The sequence below is a fragment of the Lissotriton vulgaris genome, chromosome 5 (assembly GCF_964263255.1).
Source record: "Lissotriton vulgaris chromosome 5, aLisVul1.2, whole genome shotgun sequence".
Lineage (NCBI taxonomy): Eukaryota > Metazoa > Chordata > Amphibia > Caudata > Salamandridae > Lissotriton > Lissotriton vulgaris.
This window is the reverse complement of record NC_141693.1, coordinates 61,832,585-61,858,427: the sequence shown is the minus strand read 5'-3', so window position 1 is coordinate 61,858,427 and position 25,843 is coordinate 61,832,585. Positions and strand designations below refer to the sequence as shown.

The window sequence follows — 25,843 nt, the reverse complement described above, 5'->3', positions numbered from 1 at the left end:
GCTCCACGGATGCACCCACCACACAGCTTCGACGATGCACCCACCACAGAGCTTCACCGAGGCACCCACCACACAGCTCCACCTATACACCCACAACACAGCTCCACCGATGCACCCACCACACAGCTCCACCGATGCACCCACCACACAGCTCCACCGATGCACCCACCACACAGCTCCACCGATGCACCCACCACACAGCTCCAACGATGCACCCATCACAGAGCTCCACCGATGCCCCACCACAGAGCTCCGACTATGCCTCCACCACAGAGCTCCACAGATGCACCCACCACACAGCTCCACCTGTGCACCCACCACACAGCTCCACCTGTGCACCCACCACACAGCTCCACCTGTGCACCCACCACACAGCTCCACCTATGCAACCACCACACAGCTCCACCGAGGCACCCACCACACAGCTCCACCGAGGCACCCACCACACAGCTCCACAGAGACAGCCACCACACAGCTCCACAGAGGCACCCACCACACAGCTCCACAGAGGCACCCACCACACAGCTCCACAGAGGCACCCACCACACAGCTCCACAGAGGCACCCACCACACAGCTCCACTGATGCACCCACCACCCAGCTCCACCGATGCACCCACCACACAGCTCCACCTACACAGCTCCACCGATGCACCCAACACCCAGCTCCACCGATGCACCCACCACCCAGCTCCACCGATGCACCCACCACACAACTTCACCGACACAGCTCCACCGATGCACCCACCACACAGCTCCACTGATGCACCCACCACACATCTCCACCGACACAGCTCCACCGATGCACCCACCACACAGCTCCACCGATGCACCCACCACACATCTCCACCGATACACCCACCACGCAGCTCCACCAAGGCACCCACCACGCAGCTCCTCCGATGCACCCAACACGCAGCTCCACCGATGCACCCACCACACAGCTCCACCGAGGCACCCACCACACAGCTCCACCGAGGCACCCACCACACAGCTCCACAGATGCACCCACCACACAGCTCCACTGAGGCACCCACCACACAGCTCCACCGATGCACCCAACACACAGCTCCACCAATGCACCCACCACAGAGCTCCACCGATGCACCCACCACACAGCTCCACCGACACAGCTCCACCGATGCACCCACCACACAGCTCCACTGATGCACCCACCACACATCTCCACCGATACACCCACCACGCAGCTCCACCGAGGCACCCACCACACAGCTCCACCGAGGCACCCACCACACAGCTCCACAGAGGCACCCACCACACAGCTCCACCGAGGCACCCACCACACAGCTCCACCTGTGCACTCACCACACAGCTTCACCTATGAACCCACCACACAGCTCCACGGAGGCACCCACCACACAGCTCCACAGAGGCACCCACTACACAGCTCCACAGAGGCACCCACCACACAGCTCCACAGATGCACCCAAAACACAGCTCCACCGAAGCACCCACCACACAGCTCCACCGATGCACCCACCACGCAGCTTTACCGATGCACCCACCACACCGCTCCGCCGAGGCATCCATCACACAGCTCCGCCCAGGCACCCACCACACAGCTCCACGGATGCACCCACCACACAGCTCCGCCGAGGCACCCACCACACAGCTCCGCCGAGGCACCCACCACACAGCTCAACCGATACACCCACCACACAGCTCTACCGATGCACCCACCACACAGCTCCACCGATACACCAACTAAGCTCCACCGATGCACCCACCACACAGCTCCACCAATGCACCCACTAAGCTCCACCGATGCACCCACCACACAGCTCCACCGATGCACCCACCACCCAGCTCCACTGATGCACTCACCACCCAGCTACACCGATGCACCCACCACACAGCTCCACCTACCCAGCTCCACCGATGCACCCACCACCCAGCTCCAACGATGCACCCACCACCCAGCTCCACCGATGCACCCATCACACTGCTCCACCCACACAGCTCCACGGATGCACCCACCACACAGCTTCGACGATGCACCCACCACAGAGCTTCACCGAGGCACCCACCACACAGCTCCACCTATACACCCACAACACAGCTCCACCGATGCACCCACCACACAGCTCCACCGATGCACCCACCACACAGCTCCACCGATGCACCCACCACACAGCTCCACCGATGCACCCACCACACAGCTCCAACGATGCACCCATCACAGAGCTCCACCGATGCCCCACCACAGAGCTCCGACTATGCCTCCACCACAGAGCTCCACAGATGCACCCACCACACAGCTCCACCTGTGCACCCACCACACAGCTCCACCTGTGCACCCACCACACAGCTCCACCTGTGCACCCACCACACAGCTCCACCTATGCAACCACCACACAGCTCCACCGAGGCACCCACCACACAGCTCCACCGAGGCACCCACCACACAGCTCCACAGAGACAGCCACCACACAGCTCCACAGAGGCACCCACCACACAGCTCCACAGAGGCACCCACCACACAGCTCCACAGAGGCACCCACCACACAGCTCCACAGATGCACCCACCTCACAGCTCCACCGAAGCACCCACCACACAGCTCCACCGAAGCACCCACCACACAGCTCCACCGATGCACCCACCATGCAGCTTTACTGATGCACCCACCACACAGCTCCGCCGAGGCACCCACCACACAGCTCCGCCGAGGCACCCACCACACAGCTCCACCGAAGCACCCACCACACAGCTCTGCCGAGGCACCCACCACACAACTCTGCCGAGGCACCCACAACACAGCTCAACCTATGCACCCACCACACAGCTCAACCTATGCACCCACCACACAGCTCTACCGATGCACCCACCACACAGCTCCACCGATGCACCAACTAAGCTCCACCGATGCACCCACCACACAGCTCCACCAATGCACCCACTAAGCTCCACCGATGCACCCACCACACAGCTCCACCAATGCACCCACTAAGCTCCACCGATGCACCCACCTACACAGCTCCACCGATGCACCCACCACCCAGCTCCACCGATGCACCCACCACCCAGCTCCACCGATGCACCCACCACACAACTCCACCGACACAGCTCCACCGATGCACCCACCACACAGCTCCACTGATGCACCCACCACACAACTCCACCGATGCTCCCACCACACAACTCCACCGACACAGCTCCACCGATGCACCCACCACACAGCTCCACTGATGCACCCACCACACAACTCCACCGATGCACCCACCACACAGCTCCACCGATGCTCCAACTAAGCTCCACCAATGCACCCACCGCACAGCTCCACCAATGCACCCACTAAGCTCCACCGATGCACCCACCACACAGCTTCACCGATGCACCCACCACAGAGCTCCACCGAGGCACCCACCACACAGCTCCACCGATGCACCCACCACACAGCTCCACCAATGCACCCAACACACAGCTCCACCGATGCAGCCACCACAAAGCTCCACCGACACAGCTCCACCCACCACCCAGCTCCACCGATGCACCCACCACATAGCTCCACCGACACAGCTCCACCGATGCACCCACCACACTGCTCCACCGATGCACCCACCACACAGCTCCACAGATGCACCCACCACACAGCTCCACCAAGGCACCCACCATACAGCTCCACCGATGCACCCTCCACACAGCCCACCGATGCACCCACCACACAGCTCCACAGATGCACCCACCACAGAGCTCCACCGATGCACCCACCACAGAGCTCCACCGATGCACCCACCACAGAGCTCCACCGATGCACCCACCACAGAGCTCCACCGATGCACCCACCACACAGCTCCACCGATGCACCCACCACAGAGCTCCACCGATGCCCCCACCACAGAGCTCCACCTATGCCTCCACCACAGAGCTCCACCGATGACCCCACCACCCAGCTCCACCTACACAGCTCCACCGATGCACCCACCACCCAGCTCCACCGATGCACCCACCACCCAGCTCACCGATGCACCCACCACACAGCTCCACTGGTGCACCCACCACACAGCTCCACCAATGCACCCACCACCCAGCTCCACCAATGCACCCACCACAGAGCTCCACCGATGCACCCACAGAGCTCCACCGATGCAGCCACCACACAGCTCCACCGACACAGCTCCACCAGTGCACCCACCACACAGCTCCACCGATGCACCCACCACACAGCTCCACCGATGCACCCACCACACAGCTCCACCGATGCACCCACCACACAGCTCCACCGATGCACCCACCACACAGCTCCACCGAGGCACCCACCACACAGCTCCTCCGAGGCACCCACCACACAGCTCCACCGAGGTACCCACCACACAGCTCCACCGAGGCACCCACCACACAGCTCCACCTATGCACCCACCACACAGCTCCACCTATGCACCCACCACACAGCTCCACCGAGGCTCCCACCACAGAGCTCCACCGATGCACCCACAGAGCTCCACCGATGCAGCCACCACACAGCTCCACCGACACAGCTCCACCAGTGCACCCACCACACAGCTCCACAGAGGCACCCACCACACAGCTCCACAGAGGCACCAACCACACAGCTCCACAGAGGCACCCACCACACAGCTCCACAGAGGCACCCACCACACAGCTCCACAGATGCACCCACCACACAGCTCCACCGAAGCACCCACCACCCAGCTCCACCGATGCACCCACCACCCAGCTCCACCGATGCACCCACCACACAACTCCACCGACACAGCTCCACCGATGCACCCACCACACAGCTCCACTGATGCACCCACCACACAGCTCCACCGACACAGCTCCACCGATGCACCCACCACACAGCTCCACCGATGCACCCACCACACATCTCCACCGATACACCCACCACGCAGCTCCACCAAGGCACCCACCACGCAGCTCCTCCGATGCACCCAACACGCAGCTCCACCGATGCACCCACCACACAGCTCCACCGATGCACCCACCACACAGCTCCACCGAGGCACCCACCACACAGCTCCACAGATGCACCCACCACACAGCTCCACTGAGGCACCCACCACACAGCTCCACCGATGCACCCACCACACAGCTCCACCGATGCACCCAACACACAGCTCCACCAATGCACCCACCACAGAGCTCCACCGATGCACCCACCACACAGCTCCACCGACACAGCTCCACCGATGCACCCACCACACAGCTCCACTGATGCACCCACCACACATCTGCACCGATACACCCACCACGCAGCTCCACCAAGGCACCCACCACGCAGCTCCTCCGATGCACCCAACACCCAGCTCCACCGATGCACCCACCACACAGCTCCACCGAGGCACCCACCACACAGCTCCACCGAGGCACCCACCACACAGCTCCACAGATGCACCCACCACACAGCTCCACAGATGCACCCACCACACAGCTCCACAGATGCACCGACCACACAGCTCCACAGATGCTCCCACCACACAGCTCCACCGAGGCACCCACCACACAGCTCCACCGAGGCACCCACCACACAGCTCCACCGATGCACCCACTACACAGCTCCACCGATGCACCCACCACACAGCTCCACCGATGCCCCCACCACACAGCTCCACCGATGCACCCACCACACAGCTCCACCGATGCACCCACCACACAGCTCCACAGATGCACCCACCACCCAGCTCCACTGAGGCACACACCACCCAGCTCCACTGATGCACCCACCACACAGCTCCACCGACACAGCTCCACCGATGCACCCACCACCCAGCTCCACTGATGCAACCACCACACAGCTCCACCGACACAGTTCCACTGATGCACCCACCACACAGCTCCACTGATGCACCCACCACAGAGCTCCACTGATGCACCCACCACCCAGCTCCACCGATGCACCCACCACCCAGCTCCACCGATGCACCCACCACACAGCTCCACCGATGCACCCACCACCCAGCTCCACCGATGCACCCACCACACAGCTCCACTGATGCACCCACCACACAGTTCCACCAATGCACCCACCACCCAGCTCCACTGAAGCACCCACCACCCAGCTCCACTGAAGCACCCACCACAGAGCTCCACCGATGCACCCACAGAGCTCCACCGATGCAGCCACCACACAGCTCCACCGACACAGCTCCACCAGTGCACCCACCACACAGCTCCACCGATACACCCACCACACAGCTCCACCGATGCACCCACCACACAGCTCCACCGATGCACCCACCACACAGCTCCACCGAGGCACCCACCACACAGCTCCACCGAGGCACCCACCACACAGCTCCACCGAGGCACCCACCACACAGCTCCACCGAGGCACCCACCACACAGCTCCACCTCTGCACTCACCACACAGCTCCACCTATGAACCCACCACACATCTCCACGGAGGCACCCACCACACAGCTCCACAGAGGCACCCACCACACAGCTCCACAGAGGCACCCACCACACAGCTCCACAGAGGCACCCACCACACAGCTCCACAGATGCACCCAAAACACAGCTCCACCGAAGCACCCACCACACAGCTCCCCGATGCACCCACCACGCAGCTTTACCGATGCACCCACCACACCGCTCCGCCGAGGCATCCATCACACAGCTCCGCCCAGGCACCCACCACACAGCTCCACGGATGCACCCACCACACAGCTCCGCCGAGGCACCCACCACACAGCTCCGCCGAGGCACCCACCACACAGCTCAACCGATACACCCACCACACAGCTCTACCGATGCACCCACCACACAGCTCCACCGATACACCAACTAAGCTCCACCGATGCACCCACCACACAGCTCCACCAATGCACCCACTAAGCTCCACCGATGCACCCACCACACAGCTCCACCGATGCACCCACCACCCAGCTCCACTGATGCACTCACCACCCAGCTACACCGATGCACCCACCACACAGCTCCACCTACCCAGCTCCACCGATGCACCAACCACCCAGCTCCAACGATGCACCCACCACCCAGCTCCACCGATGCACCCACCACACTGCTCCACCCACACAGCTTCACAGATGCACCCACCACACAGCTCCACTGATGCACCCACCACACAGCTTCACCGATGCACCCACCACAAAGCTCCACTGATGCTCCAACTAAGCTTCACCAATGCACCCACCACACAGCTACACCATTGGACCCACTAAGCTCCACTGATGCACCCACCACACAGCTTCGACGATGCACCCACCACAGAGCTTCACCGAGGCACCCACCACACAGCTCCACCTATACATCCACAACACAGCTCCACCGATGCACCCACCACACAGCTCCACCGATGCACCCACCACACAGCTCCACCGATGCACCCACCACACAGCTCCACCGATGCACCCACCACACAGCTCCAATGATGCACCCATCACAGAGCTCCACCGATGCCCCACCACAGAGCTCCACCTATGCCTCCACCACAGAGCTCCACAGATGCACCCACCACACAGCTCCACCGAGACACCCACCACACAGCTCCACTGATGCACCCACCACACAGCTCCACCGACACCGCTCCACTGATGCACCCACCACCCAGCTCCACTGATGCAACCACCACACAGCTCCACCGACACAGTTCCACTGATGCACCCACCACACAGCTCCACTGATGCACCCACCACAGAGCTCCACCGATGCACCCACCACAGAGCTCCACCGATGCACCCACAGAGCTCCACCAATGCACCCACCACAGAGCTTCACCAATGCACCCACCACAGAGCTCCACCTATGCCCCCACCACAGAGCTCCACAGATGCACCCACAGAGCTCCACGATGCACCCACCACACAGCTCCACCGATGCACCAACCACCCAGCTCCACTGATGCAACCACCACATAGCTCCACCGACACAGCTCCACTGATGCACCCACCACACAGCTCCACTGATGCACCCACCACAGAGCTCCACCGATGCACCCACCACAGAGCTCCACCGATGCACCCACAGAGCTCCACCGATGCACCCACCACAGAGCTCCACCGATGCACCCACCACAGAGCTCCACCGATGCACCCACCACACAGCTCCACCGATGCACCCACCACAGAGCTCCACCGATACCCCCAACACAGAGCTCCACCTATGCCCCCACCACAGAGCTCCACCGATGCACCCACCACCCAGCTCCACCGATGCACCCACCACAGAGCTCCACCGATGCACCCACCACAGAGCTCCACCGATGCACCCACAGAGCTCCACCGATGCACCCACCACAGAGCTCCACCGATGCACCTACCACAGAGCTCCACCGATGCACCCACCACACAGCTCCACCGATGCACCCACCACAGAGCTCCACCGATGCCCCCACCACAGAGCTCCACCTATGCCCCCACCACAGAGCTCCACCGATGCACCCACCACCCAGCTCCACCTACACAGCTCCACCGATGCACCCACCACCCAGCTCCACCGATGCACCCACCACCCAGCTCCACCGATGCACCCACCACACAGCTGCACCGACACAGCTCCACCGATGCACCCACCACACAGCTCCACTGATGCACCCACCACACAGTTCCACCAATGCACCCACCACCCAGCTCCACCGAAGCACCCACCACAGAGCTCCACCGATGCACCCACAGAGCTCCACCGATGCAGCCACCACACAGCTCCACCGACACAGCTCCACCAGTGCACCCACCACACAGCTCCACCGATGCACCCACCACACAGCTCCACCGATGCACCCACCACACAGCTCCACCGATGCACCCACCACACAGCTCCACCGAGGCACCCACCACACAGCTCCACCGAGGCACCCACCACACAGCTCCACCGAGGCACCCACCACACAGCTCCACCGAGGCACCCACCACACAGCTCCACCTGTGCACCCACCACACAGCTCCACCTATGAACCCACCACACAGCTCCACGGAGGCACCCACCACACAGCTCCACAGAGGCACCCACCACACAGCTCCACAGAGGCACCCACCACACAGCTCCACAGATGCACCCAAAACAAAGCTCCACCGAAGCACCCACCACACAGCTCCACCGATGCACCCACCACGCAGCTTTACCGATGCACCCACCACACAGCTCCGCCGAGGCATCCATCACACAGCTCCGCCCAGGCACCCACCACACAGCTCCACGGATGCACCCACCACACAGCCCCGCCGAGGCACCCACCACACAGCTCCGCCGAGGCACCCACCACACAGCTCAACCGATACACCCACCACACAGCTCTACCGATGCACCCACCACACAGCTCCACCAATGCACCCACTAAGCTCCACCGATGCACCCACCACACAGCTCCACCGATGCACCCACCACCCAGCTCCACTGATGCACTCACCACCCAGCTACACCGATGCACCCACCACACAGCTCCACCTACCCAGCTCCACCGATGCACCCACCACCCAGCTCCAACGATGCACCCACCACACTGCTCCACCCACACAGCTCCACGGATGCACCCACCACACAGCTCCACTGATGCACCCACCACACAGCTTCACCGATGCACCCACCACAAAGCTCCACTGATGCTCCAACTAAGCTTCACCAATGCACCCACCACACAGCTCCACCATTGGACCCACTAAGCTCCACTGATGCACCCACCACACAGCTTCGACGATGCACCCACCACAGAGCTTCACCGAGGCACCCACCACACAGCTCCACCTATACACCCACAACACAGCTCCACCGATGCACCCACCACACAGCTCCACCGATGCACCCACCACACAGCTCCACCGATGCACCCACCACACAGCTCCACCGATGCACCCACCACACAGCTCCACCGATGCACCCATCACAGAGCTCCACCGATGCCCCACCACAGAGCTCCACCTATGCCTCCACCCCAGAGCTCCACAGATGCACCCACCACACAGCTCCACCGAGACACCCACCACACAGCTCCACCTGTGCACCCACCACACAGCTCCACCTATGCAACCACCACACAGCTCCACCGAGGCACCCACCACACAGCTCCACCGAGGCACCCACCACACAGCTCCACAGAGACAGCCACCACACAGCTCCACAGAGGCACCCACCACACAGCTCCACAGAGGCACCAACCACACAGCTCCACAGAGGCACCCACCACACAGCTCCACAGAGGCACCCACCACACAGCTCCACAGATGCACCCACCACACAGCTCCACAGATGCACCCACCACACAGCTCCACCGAAGCACACACCACACAGCTCCACCGATGCACCCACCACGCAGCTTTACTGATGCACCCACCACACAGCTCCGCCGAGGCACCCACCACACAGCTCCGCCGAGGCACCCACCACACAGCTCCACCGAAGCACCCACCACACAGCTCTGCCGAGGCACCCACCACACAGCTCCGCCGAGGCACCCACAACACAGCTCAACCTATGCACCCACCACACAGCTCAACCTATGCACCCACCACACAGCTCTACCGATGCACCCACCACACAGCTCCACCGATGCACCAACTAAGCTCCACCGATGCACCCACCACAAAGCTCCACCAATGCACCCACTAAGCTCCACCGATGCACCCACCACACAGCTCCACCGATGCACCCACCACACAGCTCCACTGATGCACCCACCACCCAGCTCCACCGATGCACCCACCACACAGCTCCACCTACACAGCTCCACCGATGCACCCAACACCCAGCTCCACCGATGCACCCACCACCCAGCTCCACCGATGCACCCACCACACAACTTCACCGACACAGCTCCACCGATGCACCCACCACACAGCTCCACTGATGCACCCACCACACATCTCCACCGACACAGCTCCACCGATGCACCCACCACACAGCTCCACCGATGCACCCACCACACAGCTCCACCGATGCACCCACCACACATCTCCACCGATACACCCACCACGCAGCTCCACCAAGGCACCCACCACGCAGCTCCTCCGATGCACCCAACACGCAGCTCCACCGATGCACCCACCACACAGCTCCACCGAGGCACCCACCACACAGCTCCACCGAGGCACCCACCACACAGCTCCACAGATGCACCCACCACACAGCTCCACTGAGGCACCCACCACACAGCTCCACCGATGCACCCAACACACAGCTCCACCAATGCACCCACCACAGAGCTCCACCGATGCACCCACCACACAGCTCCACCGACACAGCTCCACCGATGCACCCACCACACAGCTCCACTGATGCACCCACCACACATCTCCACCGATACACCCACCACGCAGCTCCACCAAGGCACCCACCACGCAGCTCCTCCGATGCACCCAACACGCAGCTCCACCGATGCACCCACCACACAGCTCCACCGAGGCACCCACCACACAGCTCCACCGAGGCACCCACCACACAGCTCCACAGAGGCACCCACCACACAGCTCCACCGAGGCACCCACCACACAGCTCCACCTGTGCACTCACCACACAGCTTCACCTATGAACCCACCACACAGCTCCACGGAGGCACCCACCACACAGCTCCACAGAGGCACCCACTACACAGCTCCACAGAGGCACCCACCACACAGCTCCACAGATGCACCCAAAACACAGCTCCACCGAAGCACCCACCACACAGCTCCACCGATGCACCCACCACGCAGCTTTACCGATGCACCCACCACACCGCTCCGCCGAGGCATCCATCACACAGCTCCGCCCAGGCACCCACCACACAGCTCCACGGATGCACCCACCACACAGCTCCGCCGAGGCACCCACCACACAGCTCCGCCGAGGCACCCACCACACAGCTCAACCGATACACCCACCACACAGCTCTACCGATGCACCCACCACACAGCTCCACCGATACACCAACTAAGCTCCACCGATGCACCCACCACACAGCTCCACCAATGCACCCACTAAGCTCCACCGATGCACCCACCACACAGCTCCACCGATGCACCCACCACCCAGCTCCACTGATGCACTCACCACCCAGCTACACCGATGCACCCACCACACAGCTCCACCTACCCAGCTCCACCGATGCACCCACCACCCAGCTCCAACGATGCACCCACCACCCAGCTCCACCGATGCACCCATCACACTGCTCCACCCACACAGCTCCACGGATGCACCCACCACACAGCTTCGACGATGCACCCACCACAGAGCTTCACCGAGGCACCCACCACACAGCTCCACCTATACACCCACAACACAGCTCCACCGATGCACCCACCACACAGCTCCACCGATGCACCCACCACACAGCTCCACCGATGCACCCACCACACAGCTCCACCGATGCACCCACCACACAGCTCCAACGATGCACCCATCACAGAGCTCCACCGATGCCCCACCACAGAGCTCCGACTATGCCTCCACCACAGAGCTCCACAGATGCACCCACCACACAGCTCCACCTGTGCACCCACCACACAGCTCCACCTGTGCACCCACCACACAGCTCCACCTGTGCACCCACCACACAGCTCCACCTGTGCACCCACCACACAGCTCCACCTATGCAACCACCACACAGCTCCACCGAGGCACCCACCACACAGCTCCACCGAGGCACCCACCACACAGCTCCACAGAGACAGCCACCACACAGCTCCACAGAGGCACCCACCACACAGCTCCACAGAGGCACCCACCACACAGCTCCACAGAGGCACCCACCACACAGCTCCACATATGCACCCACCTCACAGCTCCACCGAAGCACCCACCACACAGCTCCACCGAAGCACCCACCACACAGCTCCACCGATGCACCCACCACGCAGCTTTACTGATGCACCCACCACACAGCTCCACAGAGGCACCCACCACACAGCTCCACAGATGCACCCACCACACAGCTCCACCGAAGCACCCACCACACAGCTCCACAGAGGCACCCACCACACAGCTCCACAGAGGCACCCACCACACAGCTCCACAGAGGCACCCACCACACAGCTCCACAGAGGCACCCACCACACAGCTCCACAGATGCACCCACCACACAGCTCCACCGAAGCACCCACCACACAGCTCCACCGATGCACCCACCACGCAGCTTTACCGATGCACCCACCACACAGCTCCGCCGAGGCACCCACCACACAGCTCCACGGATGCACCCACCACACAGCTCCACCAATGCTCCAACTAAGCTCCACCAATGCACCCACGACACAGCTCCACCCACCACCCAGCTCCACCGATGCACCCACCACACAGCTCCACCGACACAGCTCCACCGATGCACCCACCACACTGCTCCACCGATGCACCCACCACACTGCTCCACCGATGCACCCACCACACTGCTCCACCGATGCACCCACCACACTGCTCCACCAAGGCACCCACCATACAGCTCCACCGATGCACCCACCACACAGCCCACCGATGCACCCACCACACAGCTCCACAGATGCACCCACCACACAGCTCCACAGATGCACCCACCACACAGCTCCACAGATGCACCCACCACACAGCTCCGCTGATGCACCCACCACACAGCTCCGACGAGGCACCCACCACACAGCTCCACCGATGCACCCACCACACAGCTCCACCAATGCTCCAACTAAGCTCCACCAATGCACCCACCACACAGCTCCACCAATGCACCCACTAAGCTCCACCGATGCACACACCACTCAGCGCTACCACAACATCACTGGTTCAAATATGTTCTTTCAATGTTTCAAGCTGTTTTCAAGCTTTCACAGTTTATTACAAATCACACAAAAAATTAATATTTCACTTCTGTTCTTGGATTTTCGTCACAATAAAAAACACTGAACATAATCTTCACAAAAGTTATTTACAAAAGTTTAAGCTATTGCCATTACAAATTAAATAAATTATTTAAGTATTAATTATTTAAAAAAATTAAAAACCATTGTTATTTGTAATATCAATACATCTAAGTCACGTAAATACAAAACATGTTGCATTACAAATGCTATAGTTGTCACATTTGCGAAAGTTATAACTATTGGCATTGTAAATGACAAAGCTATTAATTTCGCTATTTTAAAAAATAACACATAAATAAAACAAAATTCATTTATAAGACCAATAGCTCAAACTTTCCTAATGCGAGCCCTATTGCATTTCCAATGCTTGTTTTGTAATTAAGACCACACTCGACAGATCTACACTTATTTATTGCTCTCTCATCCCTACAGGTGAAACTTCAAGAGTGGCTGCTTGTCCTGAAGAAACAGGAGGGATATTTTCTGGAGTCTAAACTCAAGGAGGAGGAACAATATAAAACCATGAGGGTGAGTGCTGCAGTGAGTGCTGTGTCTCTGTATATGTCTGTGCCCATGTCTTTGTGTGGCCTCTTAAAGTTCAAGACACACAGAGGTGGATGAGTCACCCTACAGACTGGTCATGTTCCTCACCATATAAATATACTGACTGGAGTTACTGCACCTGGATATTGGGGCTGAAATCGGACCAGGGCGCGTCCTAAAAAACATAAAATCAAGGATTACTCTTCTGACCTTAAGGTAGAACTTGCATCCTCAGATGTGCATGGTGTGTGTTAGAGTATGTGTGCAGTGGTGTGGCAATATCTGTCTGTGAGTATGTACCAGCATGTGTGTGTGCATATGTGTGTGTGTGTGCATGTTCACGCTTAGGTGTACGTGTCTAAGTATGTTTTCATATATGGATAGTCTTTGGGAGTACATGCATGTCTGCGCGTCTCTATATCTGTCTGTTTTTTGGGCATGGACTACTGCTTGTGTGTATCTGCATATTCATATATAAATTTTGAGCCACAGAGTACACAAATACATGTCTTTATGCATGTGTGTTTGAGGGTTGTGTATGCTTTAGTCTGGATTTATTGGCTGTGAGTTTGTACCTACGTAAGTGAATGCCTGCCTGTGGGCTTGTACATCACAAGGTTTGGTGTTATTTGTGAGTGTGCAAATACATGTGTGCATCTGTGAGTTTATGACGTGTATGCATAAGTCTGGAGTCATACTTCCGTGAGATTGTATATGCATCTGTGTGAGAGTATATATGTATGGATGTGTGTCTATGACTCTGTGCAAGCATGGACTGAAGAAATCCATCTGTGAGTTTGTGCAAGGTTTGTGTGTGGCCGGGTCTGGTGGCTCAGTGGACTAATGCGTCTACTCCAGGGGCCTGTGTTCGACCTCATGGTCACAGGTTCAAATCCCGGCGGGTCCACTCAGCCTTTCATCCAACTGAGGTCGATAAAATGAGTACCATTGAGTTGGGTAACAACAAACATCTGTTATTCAGCGCCAAGATACCCGTAGTGGTGAACGTGCGCTTTACAAATACACATGTTATGTTATGTGTGAGTCTTCAAATCAATGTGTGTGTCTGTATGAGTGTGTACCTCTGTGGATGTGTGTATGTATGGATTTGAAGTTATCTATCCATCCATCAAACTGAGCAAGCATAGTTTAAGGCCCTTCCTAAACAAAGGTTTTAGCAATGTAATAATGCTACGGTATTGTATATACATCGTCGAACACAATAAATAATATACCTCCCTCTAGACCTCTATTTCTTTACCTTGTAGTATGAATCTTAATGGGTTATAACTACATTTTGTGAAACATCATGGATACATCATCATCTTATTCAAAAATTGTATTTATTCATTTTAGTTGGTATTTGTATTCATTTACATTGATAGTATCAAAACAGGGAAAAATGTAATCTAAAGAGACATACATATTAATAAATATCTTTTTTGTCACAAGTTTTACTGTTTTATACATTTTCTACATAGACCAACAATTTCATATCTTTATATACACACTAGCAGCCCGTCCCGACGTTGTCTGGGGTAGAAAATGTATGTGTGTAATGTTTGTAATGTTAAAGGATAATTTATTTTAAGATTTCACGGTATACAACATTTTTAGTTTCATTGGAATGTGGCCGTAGAATAAATTGATTTAGTACATTGTCGGACCTAGAGAGTGCTACTTTTAATGATGTCTTGGCATGAATGTGCGTTTTTGAGTGCTGTTTTCAGATGCAGCGCGTTCTTATTATTTTAATTTCCTTGGTTGTGTGTTGGTTTTGATTGTAAGTAATTTGCTGTCATCAACTTACTTTTTTTTGAGTGGTGGTTTGAGTGCCTGCCTTTTTTTTCTATATTGAACTCTTTTGTTTTGTGTCCTGGTGAGTGTTAATGATTATTTTGAATGAATTTGCGTTTCATAGGGGTGTTTCCAGTGCCTGTGTGTTGTCGTTCTATTTATGTTCTTCGTTGTGCTTGTTGTCCGTCTATGTAGTTGTTTGATTGGGTGTGCGTGGTCGTTTATTTAGTGGTTTGAGTGCCTGCGCGTTATTTAGTCCTTTCCTTGTGTGTGCTTGATGCTTTCACAAATTAGTGTGGCGTGAATGTGCGTTATCTTTACTTTCTTCGTTGTCTTTGCGTGCAGATTTGGAATGTTGTACCGGTGCAAATGTGCGTGCGTGAAGATTCAGAATATTTGTCCTGCCTAAATGTGTGTTTGCAGTGCTTGTTTGAGTGTTAGCGATGTCTCCTTTTTTTCTCCGTAGTCTGCCTGGCTTTGTGTAGCCGTGTGACGGAGCCGTTTAGAGTATTTCGGTAAGTGCCCAAAGCAAGTTAAAGTGTAACGTCAATGCGGCTCGTCAATGTACCCGGAAGCCGCCTAGTTTATTTTTTGTTTACTTCCTTCCCTCTGACAACGTTGATGCGTCCAATCATGACAAAGGTATGTTGGCCCGTGCTTGCTGTCGGTAGCCGTACCCCTTTGTATGCAAATTAATATTGTGGATTTGCACGGCCACGATACTGCCACATTGATGTGGCCATTTACTTAAGCATGGGCAAATTTTGCGAATCTCGCGTTCGCGAATTTTGCGGATTTGCGAACTCGCAATCCGCAAAATCCGCGAATTCTCGCGAATTTGCGGATTTTTTTTTGTGTTTGCGCTGGTTTCTGCCAGTTTGCGAGGGTTTTGTACACTTTCGCAAATTGCGAACTTACCTGTTGGGTCGCAAGTTTCGCGAACTTGTTATTTCTACGTGTCCAGCCTGTTTGGGACACTCTTCTTCATCACTGCCACTCTCTGTCACCACTGCCACTCTCTGACTACTCATGCCACCCTCTGGCCCACCCATGCCACCCTCTGTTTCATCACAGCACCCTCTGGTTGTCCAGTCAGTGTACATTATTGCGGCAACGCAAGCACACCTTCCCTGCCTCAAGTGACCTGAATTAATTTGGGGCTGATTAATGTGTCACAGAATATTTTTTTAGCTGGCACCTGCTTCCTTAGTGCTTCCTGATTAGTGATCTTTTGCACTTGCTAAGTGCTTTCATTGTTGCAAAATTAGTTACAACACCTGCCCTGCCCCAACTGACAATAATGAATTAGGGGCTGATTAATGGATTTGAACTTCCAGCCTGGCTCCTGCTTGTCTCCCTTAGCTGTAATTCAGGACCTTTGTGGCATATGTGTAACTATTCTGAGGTTCAGAGCAGGGTCACATAATAGTTGCAACTGGCAACTGAACTCTGGAGGGGCCCCTCAGGAAGCACTACAGGAAATGGCTACTAATGATGAGCCTGAACTTTTGAACCTGGTAAGTAGTTTCAGTTTTGCTAAGATCGTATTTCTGCAATTTTGCACTTATTCGCGGGGTGCGAAGTTGTACTGGGAAGCCGCGAACTCACGCGAACAGTGCGAGCAGTGCGAGCAAAATCCGCTGCTAGTGGATTTGCGGATTTTGCGGGAGATTCGCGAATCTCGCGGATTGCGAATTTACCGAAAATCCGCAAAATCCGCGAGCGAAACGGATTTTCCGCCCATGCTTACATTTACTACACCATAACGCGTCGCTGCGGGCATTTACTATAGAATACGGCCATATTTTGATAGCTGCACATGAAGCTGCGGGCCCATTTACACGGCCAACATCCATAACGCCTCGCTGCGGTCAAGCGAGGCCACGCCCCACAACCACGCCCACGATACGCATACTACACCATAACGCGTCACTGCGGGCATTTACTATAGCATACGGCCATATGGGGTGGCTGAGTGAACTAAAGAATGGTGATGGATTAAACCCAGATCAGTTGACTGGGGGTGAGTGTTTGATTTGTTCAAACGCTCCGTCCATCATCCCCTTTTGTATCGCTTTGTTCACCCTAAGTGTGGCAGGGTATGCTCAGACGTGAGTTCCTTGTTCACTTGGCCACTGGATTCAAGACAGCCTGGCTGATGAGGATTATGAATCCGAAACTGGTCCCAGGATGCTTGTTTCCGCTCCAGGGAAGACATGGCTTGGCAGTTCGTGCCGCAATGTTCCCATGAGGCACAGGGTCAGACTGATTTGCATATAGCCATGTCTGAACTGGGGTGGCTGAGTGAACTAAAGAATGGTGATGGATTAAACCCAGATCAGTTGACTGGGGGTGAGTGTTTTAATTTGTTCAAACGCTCCGTCCATCATCCCCTTTTGTATCGCTTTGTTCGCCCTAAGTGTGGCAGGGTATGCTCAACCGCGAGTCCCTTGTTCACTTGGCCACTAGATTCAAGACAGCCTGGCTGATGAGGATTATGAATCCGAAACCGGTCCCAGGATGCTTGTTTCCGGTCCAGGGAAGACATGGCTTGGCAGTTCGGGCCGCACTGTTACCATGAGGCACAGGGTCAGACTGATTTGCATATAGCCATGTCTGAACTGGGGTGGCTGAGTGAACTAAAGAATGGTGATGGATTAAACCCAGATCAGTTGACTGGGGGTGAGTGTTTTAATTTGTTCAAACGCTCCGTCCATCATCCCCTTTTGTATCGCTTTGTTCGCCCTAAGTGTGGCAGGGTATGCTTTGTTCGCCCTAAGTGTGGCAGGGTATGCTCAGACGTGAGTCCCTTGTTCACTTGGCCTCTGGATTCAAGACAGCCTGGCTGATGAGGATTATGAATCCGAAACCGGTCCTAGGATGCTTGTTTCCGGTCCAGGGAAGACATGGCTTGGCAGTTCGGGCTGCACTGTTTCCATGAGGCACAGGGTCAGACTGATTTGCATATAGCCATGTCGGAACTGGGGTGGCTGAGTGAACTAAAGAATGGTGATGGATTAAACCCAGATCAGTTGACTGGGGGTGAGTGTTTGATTTGTTCAAACGCTCCGTCCATCATCCCCTTTTGTATCGCATATTTTGTTTGTAGTTCGCGCCCATTTACACGGCCATATATGATTGACGGCCACGATATGCCGACATCCATAACGAACGCCTCGCTGCGGTCAAGCGACGCCACGCCTCACAACCACGCCCACGACACGCCCACTGGAGTAAAGGTGGCTAACTTTGAGGTTGATGAGACGCCACACGCCACGCCCCCGTGCCCCACGATCACGTCCACGACACACCCACTGGAATTTAACACACCCACGACAACACCCACAAGGAACTACTTTACACCCTATGTTCTTTGACCTTTGTAATGTATATGGTGGCCAGATGCATAGTATTTCAATGTTATCCCCGTGCACACGAGTAACACACTCAATCTTTGATTTCCCACTTTCGTGTTGGCGCAACCTATGTCACACGGCGTCCTTCCGTGTCTTTATGAAACTTAAATAGTGTTGCAAGGAGGAAAACCTTCTCGTAAATAGGTGCGCTTTTTAATACATGAACCACAATTGGATTCTTCACTTGTGTAATTACTTTTATTCGCTTTGTAATCCATAATCATATATTTCCTTTTAATTCCAATTTTCATTGATTATTTCATCTCATAATCATGTCAATTAATCATCATATTTCCATTTTATCATCAGCTTATCCACACCCACGAAATGGAAAACAGGACCATTAGGCTCACCGACCTTTTCACATAAATAAAATATACTGCAATATAACCATGATAATCAAACGAATTAGCACGTAACCGTTAATAAACGCTACCAGCTTCATGAGTGACCTGGTTGCTCCTAGTGCTTAACGTACTAGTAAAGTGCATAACCTGCTCCACACATTTAACGAATATGTCATATAATTATTCGACAAACATTTCAGGCGCTGTGTGCTAAGAGTGATTCAACAGCATTTATCGGTGCACAGCTTAAGGGAAAACCCTTACGCGCGGCAGTGTATCGGTAACAACACTTACGTCCGGACCAGCAGGTCTCCGTTCGTGTCTCTCTAGATGCAGTAGCTTGTTTGTTTTACGTGCCGAAATCCAGCTCCTTACCAGAACCGGGCTTTAAATCACGTGATCGGCACAAGTACCAATCGGCGTGATTTAGCTTCGCGCACCAGTGTCATGTGACGGGGGTACAGACACGCTTCCTTGTAAAGCGAACATTATGTTGTCAATAAAGCTCTTCAAAGCGGCAATATTAATGACGCGTGGTAACATTATCACGGTGTTACGCTATTGCTAAAATCAACAGTATGAAAATAATGTAGCAACAGAATGAATCAAAAGCACCATTTGCACAATCAGTTTAAATCAGTCCCAAATACTGCATTATGGCCACATTTTACACGAGACCCAGTTTTCCTTAAACTCATGCAGTGATATGTACAGTCTTTTATAAAAAGCATGAGTGTTCGATGCGATCATTAAGCCCCATCGGGTGGGCGGAGTTTAATTTCTTAATCCAGAAAAATTAATTCCTCAGTCTTTGTTTTATGGGATCCTGGTCTCGGCGTATTGTGAGCTTTTCCAGAACTAAGGATCTTAGTTGAGAAATTTGATGGTTGTTTTCCATCCAATGTGTCGCAATTGTAGATTTAGTGTTTTTTAAACGGATGTTACTTTTGTGTTCCGTTATGCGTTTCTTCATTTTTCTTTCAGTCTGGCCCACGTAGACCTTGCCACATGGACACTTAATCATATAAATACAGTTCATCGTGTCGCAGGTACTTGTGTGTTTGAGTTCAATTTGAAATCCCTTGGTGGGATGTGTGACTGTTTGACTCTCTATGACGTTTCCACAATGTATACAGTTATGGCATTTTAACATCCCTCGCTGTTTAATGACAATTTCTTTGGTAGTACTCAATATTTCTTTAATGTTTCTTGAACGTTGAAAAGCGTATGTCACTCTCTCATGGTATAATCCAGCTAGATCAGGTTCTAACTGGATACGTTTCCAATGTTTATTGATAATTGCCTTGATTCTGGAAGCATCACTGGAGTATCTCATTATGCACACAGTTTTTGTGTCTGAAGTTTTACTTTTCTCTTCCATCAATTTTTCACGAGATTGGTTTGCTACTGTTTTCGTACTTGTGCCGATCACGTGATTTAAAGCCCGTTTCTGGTAAGGAGCTGGATTTCGTCGCGTAAAACAAACTAGCTACTGCGTCTAGAAAGACATGAACGGAGACCTGCTGGTCCGGACGTAAGTGTTGTTACCGATACACTGCCGCGCGCAAGGGTTTTCCCTTAAGCTGTGCACCGATAAATGCTGTTGAATCACTCTTAGCACATAGCGCCTGAAATGTTTGTCGAATAGTTATATGACATATTCGTTAAATGTGTGGAGCAGGTTATGCACTTTATTAGTACGTTAAGCACTAGGAGCAACCAGGTCACTCACGAAGCTGGTAGCGTTTTTTAACGGTTACGTGCTAATTCGTTTGATTATCATGGTTATATTACAGTATATTTTGTTTATGTGGAAAGGTCGGTGAGCCTAATGGTCCTGTTTTCCATTTCGTGGGTGTGGATAAGCTGATGATAAAATGGAAATATGATGATTAATTGACATGATTATGAGATGAAATAATCAATGAAAATTGGAATTAAAAGGAAATATATGATTAAGGATTACAAAGCGAATAAAAGTAATTACACAAGTGAAGAATCCAATTGTGGTTCATGTATTAAAAAGCGCACCTATTTACGAGAAGGTTTTCCTCCTTGCAACACTATTTGGGCCAGATGTATAGCCCATGTCCATCTGCTTAAACTACCCTTTCCAATGGAGTATTGGGTGTTGTGATTGGTGCTGTAGTTCTTGAGTTTACCCGCCTCAAAGGTTTCCAGTTCTCTCTTTATAATAGTAGTATAGATTCAATCTAGTGCTCTTCACTGGACCCCTATAATAATATCATACACTAATCACGTAAACAGAATCACATTCACACTCCATCACACCTGCACTCAATTACGCCAATCAAACTATCAAACAACCCCAAAAGCACATACACATCCTGGTCAGAAGGGGATATAGATAGTGTGAATCTCCATGACCGTGTTGTGGGTTGGGTGAATACAGTAAGGTCGACGCGCGTTTCGGTGGAATATATCTGATGTTAACCACCTTCTGCAGGACCTTCTTTAAATCATATATCTTTCACCTAGTGGTAGGAGTACAGATAATAATGATGCAAGAAAAAATCTCAAATGGTTGCCACCTTCAAATTGACAAACTATTGGTAAGTCTGCTGGGTCAGTTCTAGATGACTCCTATTATAAATGTAAAAGTCTTCCCCTAGGGAATGATAGGATAGATGCAACTAACACATTCTCCTATTTGGGTGTCGTACCTGATCATTCTGGTTCATGGAACCCGGCGGTTAAGAGCAGAACTCTTCTCGTCAAAAGGTAAATCGGGGCATTGATGAATATTTCTAATAAATTGGGTAAAAGGCCCCCGGGGATACTTCTTAAAATTTACCAAGCTAAATGCTTGAGTATAGCTATGTACGGGGCAGGAGTCTGGGGATACCAGGATGTAGCCATAATACAAAAAGAGGAAAATGCTTTTTTAAGGTTTATATTAGCAGTACCGCAGAGCTCTTCCATTTATAATTGCCACAATGAGCTGGGGATTCCTTATATCTCAGATTTGATCAAGATGCAGCCTCTGTTACTATGGCATAGAGTTTGGACGTCTAATAGTACAGAGTTAAACAGAGATATTATTGGAGACGCCATGAGTCTATTCCACGCAAACAAGATCACTTGGCTGAATTATATCAGAAGATTTTTAATAGACGTGGGTAAACCTGATTTCTATAGTAACCCCTAAACATTGAGTACGATTTCTAGGAAGGATTTTAAAGTTTTTTGTCAGTCGCACTTAGAGTCCCTAAGAGCGGTTTCAGAAATGAAGAAAATAACTGTTATCCCACACCTGTTAATTCTTGTATCCCCCACTATTCAACCATATCTGGACTGGTGTATAGGAGGATATGACGGGTATGTTCTTACAAGACTCAGATTTGATAGTTTCCATCGATTAGTCAGCTTCCCTACATTAAACGTTTGGACTAGAGACCTTTGTCGGTGTCCTCGCGATGAGATGTCTTTCCAGTCGACAATACATGTGATTTTATTTTGTAAATTTTATAGATTAGAAAGATGTAGATGGATTTTGCCATTGTTGCAAAGAGGGTGCTGGAGGCAATGAGGTCGCGCCTTTCTATATTTACAAGTGCTGGAAAATGTTTATTGTGTGGGTATTACGACCGGATTGCTGAAGTCCATATTGATAAAAAGGAAAAGTATAATATGGGAAACCCACCATGAGGCTGAATAACGTATAGAACTCTTGTCATAAAAGTCAAAGAATTAACTGAAGAGGAGACTGTAAGATTTAAGTGGTATGTAAAGATGTAATTACTATGTGTATTTTTTTAACTACCTTCTGTAAGTTTTTAACATGCTTCTTTTATGATTTTTAATATAAAAAAAAACCAAATAAAGTTTATTTGATTTGATTTGACTCCTATTGAGTTAGGGTTTGTGTAAAGATGTTATCTTTAGTTAATGTCCCGCATGCCAGCCCGCACGGGACATCTCTTTGGATTCCATGTTCTGGCGTAGAATGTATACCTTTGACATGTCGGCAGTTGCTGCCGGGAGACCTATGGACCAGGACGAAAAAAGAAGAGCTCCTCATCTTACTGCTTTGTGTCTTCTTTTCATTGGCGACGAGGACCCACCTAGTGCTGCTGGTTGTCCCAAGTGTTGCTGGACGTCTGGAAGCTTCTTACTCGATGAGGCTACTGCGATATTGGTTGATCGCGTTTTCTGACTGCCTGCTTTACACGCAAGTCCTCCTGTCTTCGTGTTTGCTTTTCTGTATCTGCTCCCCGTGAGTGCCTCTCTGAGAATTATTTCATTTTGTTCGATTTTTGCTGTTTGGTGGTTTCTGCACGTCTTTCCGTGCGATCTTGCACGCGCCAGCTCACACTGCTTCCCAGCTCTACGCTGCATCAGCGTGTGTCAACGTCACGTCAGTGTGCTTTCCAGCTTGCGTTTCAACTCTCATTCTGACGGTTACCATGGTGCCATTCTAAACTCCTTCTGAAGCGCATTACTTCATTGTTTTCTGCCGCATTCTTCATGTGTGTGTTGTTGTTCTAATTTTAAACGCCTTATGTGGTCTTTGTGACGATTTTCAGAACTGAAACCTATATTTTCTTGTATTACAGCAGACTTGTGAATTAAACCTTGCATTTTTGTTTAATCTTCACTTTGTTGGCTGGGGCAGCAACTCACCCACGCAAATGGAGAAAGTGGCCACTCCACCTCCCTTTTTACAGTCTCCTGGTCCGCCTCCTATGATTTAGAAACAGTGGAAAGCAACTTTTGAAGACTACATTGATGCTATTAATGGTGATACCTTCACCTCTAAAAAAAAGAGAGCGTTGCTAGGAGCTGAAGGCAGATCTATTCCAGAGACTCTACCCCTAGAGGAAGCAAGAGTATCCAATGGTTCTCGTGAAGAGGGTGACTCATTGGTGATTGACGAATATGCTTCACTCATAAAAACGTTGAATAAAAGGTTCAATCCAAAGCGCAATATTGTTCTGGAACGTCACAAATTTTTGCAACGTGCACAGATGCCTGGAGAGTCGATCGACTATTTTGTTGCTGCCTTAAGGATCTTGGCTGTGAATTGCAACTATAGGGAGTTTAGGGATGAAATTATTTGAGACCAATTAATTAAACGCACATGTGACAAGAAAGTGCGTGAGAAACTTTTGTCCTCAGATGACCCTGATTTGGAGACTGCGTTGACTCTTGCCAAATCTGTTGAACATTCCCAGTTTTGCATGAAGGAACTAAGTACACCTACCACTCCTACACCTGCGTCATCTGAGGTTATTTAGTAACGTCCAAGGTTCCTCCAAAAACTAATAAAGCTACTGTTCCGGTATCATCCAGAACTACCAACACTACCTTACCGGGAGCGTTTGTTAACAAACCCAGGAATGATGCTCAAGCCTTGTCATGTCATCGCTGTGGTAGCAGGTCGCATCTGGGAAATTTTAAGTTTTGCTTTGCTATTAATCAGTCTTGTTTTAAATGTGGAAGGAAGGGTCATCTTGCACGCATGTGCAAAATTGCTTTTTCCCAAAGGGCACCGTCACAAAGTGTGAAGAATATAGAGTGTGAGAATACCGATGGTGATGATGATGATACTTGCTATGAATTATTAATGTTATCGGCTTCCCCCATGGAAGCGTAAGGTATTGTAGAGATTGCATCTCTTAATGAATCTCAGAGGAGGAAATCCCCTACTTGCGTTATAAACTTGAACGACAAATCGGTCAAATTCCTTGCGGATTCTGGTTCCCCATTCACCTTGATCAATGTTAGGGATTTTGAAGGTTTTGGTGAGATCATTTTGGCGTCATCATCAATTAAGATGTTTGCATATAGTGGGAAAAGGGTTGAAGTCTTGGGAAAGTTTAAAAACAAACTAGAATTTAAGGGCGAGTGCACGTCATGTGTAATTTACGTTGTCAAAGATGGTGCTAATTTGTTGGGATGGCATGAACAAGGTGAGCTAAATATCATCCTTGACCCCAATCATCCCGACATGGTTTTGTTGAGGAATGAAGCCAAAC

At 52.8% G+C, this 25,843-nt stretch overlaps 1 protein-coding gene across 1 annotated transcript in view; it reads left to right on the top strand.

The window, feature by feature from the left end:
* LOC147710167 (E3 ubiquitin-protein ligase TRIM39-like) overlaps nt 1-25,843 on the top strand; it is a 204,054-nt gene that overhangs the window by 86,009 nt on the left and 92,202 nt on the right. The window contains exon 2 of the mRNA XM_086920858.1: nt 14,174-14,269. Within this exon, the coding sequence (XP_086776984.1) occupies nt 14,174-14,269 (96 nt within the window). The remainder of the gene's footprint in view (nt 1-14,173; nt 14,270-25,843) is intronic.